At 41.5% G+C, this 12137-nt stretch overlaps 1 protein-coding gene across 1 annotated transcript in view; it reads left to right on the top strand.

Moving 5' to 3' along the window:
* The window catches only part of NPEPPS (aminopeptidase puromycin sensitive), a 40253-nt gene that overhangs the window by 9657 nt on the left and 18459 nt on the right, over positions 1–12137 (top strand). The window contains exons 2-5 of the mRNA XM_075443392.1: positions 317–401; positions 8975–9052; positions 10113–10234; positions 11159–11266. Of these exons, the coding sequence (XP_075299507.1) occupies positions 317–401; positions 8975–9052; positions 10113–10234; positions 11159–11266 (393 nt within the window). The remainder of the gene's footprint in view (positions 1–316; positions 402–8974; positions 9053–10112; positions 10235–11158; positions 11267–12137) is intronic.

Genomic DNA, 12137 nt, shown 5'->3' with positions numbered 1-12137 from the left:
TGTCAAGCTTTCATACCAATTTTTAACAGGCAGTCCATTCCCTTAAATAATTTACAGTGTTGATAAGTAGGTCTAGATGGCTTGAACATGATGCAAGCATGCTTGTTTGGAAACAAATGAGAGCAGTCAGTGGAATATCTTTCTCTTTCTTACTACTTGTGATCGCTATATTTTATTTCAAGCACTAAATTCTATTTTAAAGGCTTGATGGTGGAGGGGTTTTTAGATTAAAGGGAGGTGGGAACGCCTACCGGAGGGAGCTCAAGGGGGTAGGGAACACAATTTCTTCCTGATGCTCATAAAATTTCTCTTCCAGGTGAAACAGGCAACCAACCAAATTGTGATGAACTGTGCTGACATTGACATCATTACAGCTTCCTATGCGCCAGAAGGAGACGAAGGTAGGATTACTTTTTTGCTGGAGTTTTTACTTGTCAATCCGTTTCATTTCTGTCATGAGATGCTGTTGCCAACAGCTAACAACTTTGCAAAATTATGCAATAGTTAGATAAGCTAGCCTAGCCCTAGAAGCACAAAATTAATTATCTAATCTTTATTCTATTCTCATCACTACTATTTGCATTCTATTTAAAAAAATTACCTCAAACTTTCATGAAATCTACATTCTACTCCATCGTGCCTGAGCATTGTAGGCAAAAGGATATGTGACTGTTTTTACGTTATTGTGTGTCTTTATGCCAGATAACTGTGTAAGACCATGATCTGTACCTATCGACTTTGCAGTATTGACAAAATCTGTGACAAGGGCTTAGATAAGGAATGCATCAATAATGGCCTGCAGCAGCGAAATACTCAGTGGGAAGGATTTTTTTACAAAAAAAGTACAGAAGACACTTAATTGTTATTTAGTGGGATATTCCAAGTGCAGGGCAACGTGGAAAAAGGTGACTGTGGAGGTGACAATGGGTGGGGTTCGATTTGGTGAAAGGCTGGAAGCTACTGGAGAAATCAAAGAAGCGGTACCTGTTGTAACACACGGTTATAGCAGTTGACATCTTGCCCAAAGATATTTCGAGGAGATTTAGCACAAAAAAAAGTTTTAACAGTTGAACCATGAAATGATTGGGGTGTGGAAAATAAGCTCCTTGAAACAGAGTGATGGTCTAATAGGATGCAAAGCCTTTCTGCTTTTCTTGCGGAGCCTTTGCTACTTCAAACACAGTAGCTATTTGGTCCGCTGTGTACGACTTGAAGTCCTTCATAAAAGGCTCTGCGGAGCTTCCGTTTCTGTAAGGAAAATGCCACAATGATGTCATGAAACACTTGGTTGAAACCATGATTTTGAATTAGAGGAATGATCTTGACAATGGATAGGAGAAAGGTGTTCTTTTGATTCGGGTTAAACTTCTCTAGCATGCTTATATGACAGCTGAAGGGAGCTGGAGAGAAAGGCTGTATCTGAACACCTAATGAAGAAAAGAAATCTTAATTTTCCAGACTGGATTTGGTAGGAACGTTTTCAGTTCTTGTTGCAGTGACATTATCCTATGGCTAATAGATTTGTATGTGGCAAGTGGAATTTCTGCAATGAATCTTTGCATTTTATTTGGTTTGACTTTTTTTTATTTTTAATATAGTATTAAAAAAAACAGATGGCTTCTAAAGTGCAGTTAAGAGCAGCCGAGCGGTGCTTGATGGGGACCTCTGTCCTGAGGAAGCAGCATTCGGTGGGCGTGTAGTGGAAAAGTAGAGCTCACTGCAGGAAGCGCAGTCGCAGCGAGAGGCGGCAGCGTAGAAGAGTTTTACCAAAGAGTTTGGAATCTGGCCACCGAGTTTTGATAGTGAAAGAACAGAGCGCGGTTTCCTACGTGCTTGATTCGGGCTCGCGGGTTGTGCCCTGGCGCTCCATTCCTGCGTGCCTTTCACACGCTGCCGTTAGTGATCTTTAGTTGATTGGATGCAGTGGGTTGCTAAGCACTCCTGGAGCTATTTCTTATAGTGAGTAATGAGGAAATAACAAGAGTGGTAGTAGCAGCAGAGTGTGTATGGAGTCTGTTCCACCTACCACAGTGCCGTAGGCCCAAACCACCTATTAATTTTTTATGTTGTCATTGAGAAAATGAAAATAAATGGAAAAGGCACCTAGGAATGAAGTCTCTTTCCAGTCAGATCAGGAAAAATACACAAAATAGAGAGGATGTCTATTTTAATGTATTATCTTTGTTGTTTTCGGAGCCGATTTCCCTTGTAGGGGTGTGTTTTTCTATTCTTTAACAGCGATACACTCTCCTTATAACTTCAAAGTATTAATAGTAGAGCTTAATGGAGACTTAAAACTAAGTACACTGGCAGTGAGTTTCTGTGACTTAAATTCCTTCATTCTGATTTTTCAGATAGCCTTGAATGTGGTGCTCTGGACACACAGGAATATGAGGACAGCACTCTGGCTAGAGTACAGGCACTCACCTCTCAAACTGTTGTATCATAAATATTTGAGGTGCAGCTTTGTTATGTGTTTACTATAATTATGCTCAGGCTTCATGGGGTTAAAACATATCTTTTGCTTTGGTCAACTGCCAACCAGCGTAATGGCTTTAGAAGTAAAATTGCATGAAATTGGCAGGCTGTTTGCTGGCACCTGTTGATACAGATCAAGCCAGTCTCCCTAATGCTGCTATTGTGCGCAGCTTGTGGATCGTAATTGTGTAACTGGTCTCAAAACCAGAGTGCGAGCTGTAGTCCAGTTAACCAACAGAAACAGCGACGACACACGGATTTAGTCACTTCGGTGAGCCTCGTACCACTTGCCTGTATAAAATGTTTGAAAATGAGTGAGAAGTTAGTGATGCTTTCCCCTTTAAAGGCTTTAGTGAAGAGCTGTTACCTCTTTTAGTTCTGTACCTCAGTGGGGAAGAATTTGTCTCACGCTTGTCTCTAAATATGAGACAAAAGATAATCGGTCACTTATCTTCTTTCAAGTGTGGTTCTGTTCTGAAAAGTAGATGTGTGAAAAAGAACCTTGTTCAACAGACGCCTTTCCCTTGCTTATGGAGGTGATCAGTCATCTTTTGTGCAGACTAGTTTATTATTTTGCTAATAATTCTTGCGAGCCTTGAGTGCCTGCTGGACTGTGGCTTGTACAACGACATAGACCTTAGAACTGTGTGCTGTGTTTTCCTCCTCCTGTTCACTCTTCTAAAGATGGATACAGCAGAGGGTAGAACTTGGTCTTTGGAATTTTAATGCAGATTTGCGGGGAAAGCAGATTATTGCCCAATATTTGACAGGGAGCTGAGGGAGGATCTCTGCACCTTTAAAGTCAAAGCGAAAAAATTTTGCTGCATAATCCACAGTTGAGTGGTAGTGAATAATAAACCAGGAGAGATTGATTACTCAGTTCTTTGGAGTAGAAAAATACTCTGTTTAGTCGTAAAACTAATGTAGTGATTGTAACTGGAGGCTGTGGATTCACCGTTTGTGCCAGGTATGCTGTAATGGAACAAAGCTACACAAAAAATGGAGTTTTCCATTACTGAAGTTGTGACTGGCTCCTCCCACTAATCATAACGAGCAATTGGCTTTGTTTTTTTCCAGAAGCTATTTTTTTTTTAGCATTTGTATTCAAATGTTTCTAGTGCAGCCTTAGTGTTTAGGTGCACACGTGCTGTATTACCTCTGTCCAAATGGTTGACTTTGCTCAGCTGAATGAAAAACTGAAAAGGCATTCTTAAATTTTAGGGTGTTGAGTTTCACACTTACTGAACGCAAAGTAGTTTGAGCTTCCTGTGAATCTCTCTTTTAAGGAGCTGTGAAATTGTGATGAAGTCGTAATCAGTGAATTACATTGCCTTGAGCTTGGAAAGCTTTTCAGATGCTGGGGGATCTAAAGCAGCAGCTTAAATGTAGAGATGCTTAGAGGGTAGTAGTTGGCAATTTCACCTAGAAAATTGCAAGCAACCATAGTGACGTTTGTTCAGCAGAAATAATCAAGTGAACTTTGATTTGTACTTCAACCTTTAAAAGGTTTTAAGGCCAGAATTCGCTATTTTACTCTTTCCCTTCCTAGTATAATAGGGACATGCTTGGATGGTAGTGCTAGATAGTGGTTACACCAGAGCCTAAGCTGATGTTTAAAAATGACAAGAGAAGATCACTAGCTCTTACGGGAAGCTAAGCGATGTGACCCATAAGTAGTGCTTTCCCTTGGCCTGGGAGCGCTGCCCTTTCACGAAGATCATGAGGCACTCGAAATCATGCTGCTGTGGAAGGGGGCAGTGACGCTCGTCCTCACTCCTTTCCTTCTGTTGGCGTTCATGTTTGTGCTGTTGAGCAGCCATGTGGACCAGGAAACTGCCCAGGCTGAAAACTGCCTCGACAAGGGGGGGAAAACCAGCCTGGAGACAGATCATCTTCCTGATCTTGACGATGGTATGTGAATGCCAGTGGAAGGAAGGGAATGGGAGCACACAGCTGGGGCCAGGTGGGAAAAATGAGACTACTGCCTCTGCCTGTAGCAGGCTGGATTTGAGCCAGTTGTGAAAACTTTTTGTTGTAGAAAAGCTCATTTTCATCCTTTCTTCTGGAGAGGACTTGATGGGACAGAATTTTTAGTGGTAGGTTTTTAAGGAGGCCTGGGCTGCATTGACTTGGACAGTTTGGGAATATCTGATACGCAAGAATACTTCTGACTCCTTGAAAGGGTTGTACAGCCAGTGGTTTGAAACACGTGAAAAGGTGTGAAAAGGCTTGAAAGCATCAGTATTCTCGGGAATTGCATCGGCATAGTTCAGTGGCTAATGCTGAAGGGGGACAGTGTATGCTATGTCAACACATAGATGTTTTAAGCTAACGTGTTTAATTTGCAGATAGAGTAGGCAGAGTGCACACAGTCACTGCAGCTCAGTCAATGAATGCAAGTTCATTAAGCCACCATACCTTAATTGCCTCTGACTTCTCCGTGCCGTGGAATGAGGGCCACTTGAAAAAATTCCATCTCTTGGCTTTGTCTTTGCTTTGAAATACATGCACATTTGACATTGCTTAAAACCTTTGGCTAGCATCCACATCTATAAGCATGTAATACAGAAATTGGGATCATTAATTGACGTATCCATCTGGTTACTGTGCAATTGCAGGAAGTACTCTGTAGAAGAACTGTAATTTATTTAAAATGCTATTCTAAAATTTGGTATGTAGTGCTCTCAGTTTGGGAGGGGTGCTAGATCTGATTTTTATGCATTTTTTCCAAAGACATGGAGCACTAGCACCTTTTTACTTTCTCATGCGACTTGGTCCAGACTGTGTACTAATGTGCTAGTGATTAACTTGCAACCTTGCAGTGCCAAACTCTCCAAAGTTAGTAGGCTGCCAAAATTGTGCTGTTCTCTTCAGGAGCTTTTGTATTCAACACTGTTAGGAATTCAGACAGCCTTTTACTGCAATTACATCTTTGTTATAAGCGGTTCCCTTAAACTTTAACAAAAAGTATTGTTGATGCTTCTCCATGGTTCTTTTGCTCTGGATTAAATTATTGACACTGAATAGTTTTAAAAAAAATGTAACTTTGAAGCTTTCATTTTATATTCTGCCGTTTTGGAAACTTATCTATAAGCAGCTGCTTGGAGAATTGCAAAAAATTGCTGGAGTTGAGCAGGGAAAGACACTCTTCTAGACAGCAAGTCCTCAATGAGTACACGATGAGTCCTGTGAAACTGTAACTGAGCGTTGCCTTGTGTCCCAGGTGTGCTCTTGCCGTGGCTTCTAGGTGCTGCCGGAGGCCGGTTGTCGCGGCAAGCGGGACAGTCCTGGGGCAGCCCACGGTCTCGGTCTCCCTGCTGTGCTGGAGGTTGTGGTCAGTGTGCGCTGCGAGTGCGCAGCGTGCTGCTGAGATGGCTGCTTCCAGCCCCTTTAAACTATGACTTGTTTGAACATTGTTTCTAACCTTAGGGTAACTGGGATCTAACACTGTAAAATTAAGGTTGAGAAGCTCCTTGAAACAAGGTTGCTTTCTGCAGTGTGTTAATATGCTTTCCCAGGCTGTTGCAGGGGAAAAAAAAATCAAACCAAAATCCCTGTGAAGGTCTTCACCTCCTAGCACTGGTAACGTTTACCTGAGTCTTTCCTATGGCTTTGCTAGCGCAGGTTAAAAAGGTTATAAAGTAGCGGAGCTACAAATTCAAATAGGCTTAGGAGGACTTCACATTTGGGAGAGGAGGAGGGGGAAACTTGATATTCATTGTCAGCTTCTGGCAGAAGATCTGCATAGCACGCGTGCTTCTCTGTTTCTCAGTTTCAGGAGGTTAGAACTATGATCCTAAAGTCATGGTATTGTTTGTCTTCAGTATCAGATTGTTTCCATTAGAAGTTGTAAAAAGATACAAATGTTTTTGGTTTGCTGTGGTCATTTTAAAATACACTGGGCGGAGAGCGTTTCTGCATGCTTCTGCTGATCTTTATCAGCCGTTTCTCAGGTTTGCATTTAGCCTCTGACCACAGGCTGACAGCTCAGCATCTGCAGGCTGTCCGGCAGCGGGATTCCTTCCCGGCAGGCTAACGTTGATTTCTGACAGGTATTGGGCCCGTCCGTCCCTCTGACCGAGGTCACTAACATGCTATCGCAGAACAACAGATTTGTTGTCTGATGGACTCTGAAGATAGCTGGGGTCAAAAATCATTGGATCTAAGCAAAGCAGGCAGCAGTCGGCTCCACGCTCTCTCACCGGGAAGCCCGCTTTCGGGCTAGTGTGTTGTACATCAGCGTTGTTCCCCTGGATATCTTCTCTCCAGCTCTCTTATAACGTCCCCTGTCTGTCTCAGTATTCCACAGAATTATAGAAAGAAAAGCTAAACCTTTACTTTTTCTTGCTCATTGCCCAATGCTTGCTGGCATTTTGATATCCTTGGCGTGTGTTCTGTTTAAATGGTCTATCTCATCCCTCTTACAGTTGGTTTTAAAAATCTTGGAACACCTCAGTACAGCCCAGTAGTGGGATGATGTTCTACTTGATCCTATAAGGAGTTTTTTTTCTTGAATTTGTTTCTGTACTGTACTTTTTTTCTACAGCTAGAATTGTTTTATTGTAAGCATTTATGTATTACGTACCCTAGCATGGTGGTTAACTCTGATTAAATGCTGAGCAGAGCACTGTGAAACCAGTAGTTAAGACTAATGCATTCATGCAGTTTCTGCATTCATGATCTCTGTGAGCAGAGGTTGGAATTAGCTCTGACTTAAGGCTGAAATCATACTATTCCAGAATAAATAGCACTTGAAATTTTATGAAAATAAAAACATGTTTCCAGATATTTTTGTCACATATGGAACAACTTAGCTGAACATCTTGTGAGTGTGCTTAGGCTGCCTCTGAAACAGAATACCTGAATTCTTGTAGTGATACATGAGCGTGGAAAACAGGTCATTCTGTAAGTTGAATTGTTGTTTCAAACAAGCTTTGGCATTCAGAATTCCGTGTAATGAAGAAGTTGATATAGTGGTACGTTTTTCTTTTAGGATGTTTAGCTCTATGTATCACAGCACTTTCCAGTTTTCTTTTTTGTCCTTTTTTCTGTGACCAGTTAAAACTAATATCGACTTCCGTAGATAACTGAAGCTATTTACTGAATCATTCTTCCTGGGTCTATTTTGAAAGTGCCTGAAAGGATTGGTAGACCCTTGCTTAGCATTTCGGTATGCTAGGTGTGTTTTCACTTCGATTTGAGTGAAGTAAGTGGGATGGGACAGGCAGCTTGTACTAGGAATGCTGTTATTTTAAACTTATCTGTGCACTTCCCATATCTTTCAAAACTATACTGAACTGCCAAATGTGTATTGTATTTATGTAATCTAGAATTATACATCAGTATGTCTGCATAGAAGGATGTATCGGTGTGTCCAGGCACACCAAGTTTGGCAGTCTGAGATGCTGATGTGTGGTAGAAAGCACTGCTCGTCTGTTCTGGTGCAGATCTGCATTTCTCAAAGATAGCTGGTTATTGCAGTGGTGGACTATAGAGTGACATAGGTAGCAGGACTTGTAGAGGGAGCTCCTATGTAGCTATTTTAGATTCTTTTGGTTGAAGGAGCCTCGGTGTGCATCATCAGCGAGTGGGACTTGGTGAACTAGCAAGCAGCAGCACTGGGTGTTCTCTCTTGGCTCTGCTAACTCTACGCTGCAGGAGAGTTCAGTTCCTGTGTACCGATTCCCTCCCCACCTATCCAGCCTGGCCTCGTCGTTCAGATGTTTGCATCTACAAAGAGATCCAGTGCTGTGTAAATGCCATACTGCTTAATTCTGGTTGATTTTGGATGCCCTTGCGGAATGGTGTGTAAACTCCAAGGTAGGTCCCTGGTTCTGAAGGCAATTCTAAAATAAAATCAACATTGTGTTTTTCTTTGTGGTTCAAACCAAACAAAAACACATTGCTCTGGATATTAGTGTGCTTTTCAAAGTGAGAGCCATAAATTAGTTAAATAAATCATAAGCATCCTGTTTGGAGTAATTGATAAGAATCCTGCTGCACTGATGTATGCATTTAATATCGAGGGGAAGTTTTGTGAAATATTTCTCCATTTGTCGGGATTGTAGTAGCTGTTACCAGCATTCCTGGTGCTGTACAGGATACTGTTCTTACTGCAAGTTTACAATGTCACAGCACGGCTTTCATTACTGGCGCAGCAGAAGACTTCCCTGCCATGCACGAGTGCAGCGTTCTGATGGACGGGGGACGTATGGCGGAGGTGGTGCTTGGAGTCTGTGGCTGTATAGTCTGGTGTAAATGTGGTAGAATTATTTGTCTGAAGTGAGATAATGTAACGTGGAACTCTGACAGTGGGTGGCATTTCTTTGATTGCTACATTCATATCATTCTGGATTGTTCAACATCTTCATTGATTTGTTCAGTAGCTACAGCATGTTGTTGGGTTCGGCTGGTTCGGTTAGTTTTAAACGTTCATGAGTTACAAAAACGTCTCTGGGGCTTATTTCGAACAAAGTGGTCTGTTTTTCTGTTTCAGAGGTACATGCCACAGGGTTCAACTATCAAAACGAGGATGAAAAGGTTACTCTCTCCTTTCCCAGTACTCTTCAGAAAGGTAAGAGCTATTTTCATGCTTTCTGCTTGTTTCAGCCACGGTTAAGACGTTTGCACGTGAAAAAGCTGGAGCAGGACAGCTCTGTCTTCCCTGAAGTTTCTGACTGTGAATGTAGTGCTCCCCAGGGAGTCTGTCCACTCCGAGTCACTCTGTGAGCCTCTGGAGTTGAAAATGTTGTTTTGCTAATGGTGATCTATGCTTCCAACACCTGAGGTGACGCCAATTATTTACCTGCCATTGGGAGTTAGGCTCAGAAGCTGTTGATGTTAGATACTGATGATCTGTTTTCCTCTCACCGAGCATGAGCTAATCTGAACTACTGCCGTATTTTCCGAGGCGTGAATGTACGAATTCTTTTGAAACCGCTACTTTTTTTTTTTTTTTTTTTGCTCTGAGGAGTTTCCCAATTGAAACTCAGCTCCTCTGTTTGAATAAAGCCATTTTATTTCATCTTGATAAATGCAAATAGAAAGATTCTAGGGTGATAAAACTCTAGCGTGTCGTTCTGTGGGATATTGGCATGCTGCCTCTCTGATCGAGATCAGGTTTCCCCTTTTGCACTGAAACGTCGAGGGCAGAATAAATCCTGAGACTAATTGACTTACCAGCTTGAACGCCGCCAGTGCTCTGTCTTGGCTTTTGTAGTAGATTTCATAGGATGGTATTATTACTTACTAGCCATCCTATATTTTTGCAAATTTTACTCAAAGGTAGGGATTGTGGCATCAGACTTCTCCAATGGCTGAAGGTGGGTCTCTCCTGGTTATTGCACTGTTTAGAAGGTGAGAACGAATACTGCAGCAGCCTTTGCTGATCAAGTGCTAAAATGCTGGGGTGAGTCTGTCTTTGCCTGCGTTGCTCTGCTGGAGCTTATGTTATGTGAGGAGAGTGAAGGGCTTGAGGGAGGCTGGCAAAAAGCGATGGGTGGAGAAGAGTTGAAGGGATGTCTTATTTCAGAAGGGCGGTGGGCCAGCTGAGTAGTCTGGCCTGAAGGTGCAGACCAAAGAAATGTTCTGTTTGGCGCATGCAAATAACAATGCCCCATCTGTTTCTGTTACAGGGACAGGGATGCTAAAGATAGACTTTGTAGGGGAGCTGAATGATAAAATGAAGGGTTTTTACCGAAGTAAATATACCACCCCTACTGGAGACACGCGCTATGCTGCTGTCACTCAGTTTGAGGTATGGGCTACATTTTTGTTTTTGGGGAATGTCATTCTTAATATAGGATTTATGCTTAAAAGAAGCAAAGACACAATTTCCTAGCTTTAGCTGTGTCTTCTGGGTAAATTTAAAAAATCCATATTTATTTGCTTCTTGCTCTTAGTGTGGATGGGTGATACTAAAAGCAGCCTTTACATTGAGGCTTCAAGGTCAGTAAATTCTGGATTTGGCAAATTCCCCAGTCAAGGATCGTGCTGATGTTTGATGCGTTATACCTATACAATTGCTGCAATGTTTGAGTACTGCTGTTTATTCAAATGTGGTAAAATACCTGTGTATAACTTTGCTTTATGAAGTACATGAATTTTTTTAATAGGACATTCTGTGTTTATCTCAGTATCTTAATGACATCCAAAATGTGAGCCAGATTCTCTCTCAAGTATTATGTAAACCCTGGACATAATGACAGAATTTTATACCATATTGGAATTTCATAGTTATCTGCCTGGTTACATAAAAGCATGGAGTACATACCTCATACAAATAGAACATTTCTTGGGTGCAGTCTACTGACAGAATATAAATAGGTGGTCTTGTGTGTATGGTCTGTGGATGCCTGGGTGCCCTCTGTGCTTTCACATGACTGAGCTTTGCTCCTGTCATGACTCTGCTAAATTTTACTCAGACTGTAGAATTCCATCAGAGCACAGAGTGCTTTTCAGCTGCAATTTTTTTTTTTTTTTTAAGCCAAGAATGAAAAAAGTTATCACAGTAAGAACAAAATGCTCTAATGCAGAGGTCAGGAGTGTCAGTGAGGAGTCATACCGATGACTAACCATTATTCACCCAACTTGTTGCCTGTAAAATATGGTGAATTTTTGTGTGTGTTTTATTGCCACAGTCTCTTGTGATGTATTTGTTTAACGCTCTTATTTCCTTCAGGCTACTGATGCTCGCAGAGCTTTCCCATGCTGGGATGAGCCTGCTATTAAGGCAACATTTGATATTTCTTTGGTGGTTCCTAAAGACAGAGTAGCTTTGTCAAATATGGTAAGTTCTCGATGGGCAAGTAAACAGTGTTTTAAATAAAACTGTAGTAATGCCAGCTGATTATTTTGTACTTAATAGTGTGTCTTGGTGACAGAATTAGGAATATAGATTGTCTTGCTACCTATTACTGAGCAGCTCTAAATTGAGAGAACTTTTTGAAAGATTACATTGTGATGTCAGATGCTAATACAAAACCTAAAGGTTGTACAAACCACAGTGTTTGTTTAATAAAAAAAAAAAGTCTTAGCATATGTCATGCCACGTGCTGCTTGATTAAGAGTGACTGGGAAAAAAAAAGCACCTTTGTGTGTTTGTATAGCTGTTATAGCTACATAAGCAGACATAGCACTTGAGATAAATAAGCATGTTTTCTGCCCTAGAGAATTTTTGACCAGAACTGGGGTACAATGTGCAAGTAGAAGTACCTCTGTCGCAAATGCAAGTGGGTATTTTCAGGTTATTACTCTAAATATGGTGCAAATGTTTATAGGAGATGTTACTGGAGAAGAGCAAGTCAGTTTAAAAATAAGCCTTTTTTATTCCAGTAGCTAACTTTCATAGTTACCTGTAAAGTCTAGCCTTGCCCACTGACCACGTGGTCGTGGTTTCTGTTTCAGAATTTAAAGTGAAAGCCTGGTGCCTTATTGGGATGTGGGTGATACTCTTTGAAGGACAGCAGCTGGTAGCTGGTGTGTTCAGCTGCCTGTGCGGTAACGGAATATAATGTACACGTTGTAAAAGTAACCTCCCTGTGTGGCGGGGCATTTTTAGGTAGGAGGGGAACTACACCGTGGTCTGTATCTTAAAATCGTAAAATAAGTCCTTTCATTTTAAGTGCGTGACTCATAATGATGGAGTAGTTAGTCAAATA

The sequence above is a fragment of the Opisthocomus hoazin genome, chromosome 26 (genome assembly GCF_030867145.1).
Source record: "Opisthocomus hoazin isolate bOpiHoa1 chromosome 26, bOpiHoa1.hap1, whole genome shotgun sequence".
NCBI lineage: Eukaryota > Metazoa > Chordata > Aves > Opisthocomiformes > Opisthocomidae > Opisthocomus > Opisthocomus hoazin.
The sequence above is the reverse complement of the archived record's forward strand: the minus strand, read 5'-3'. Positions and strand labels throughout refer to the sequence as shown.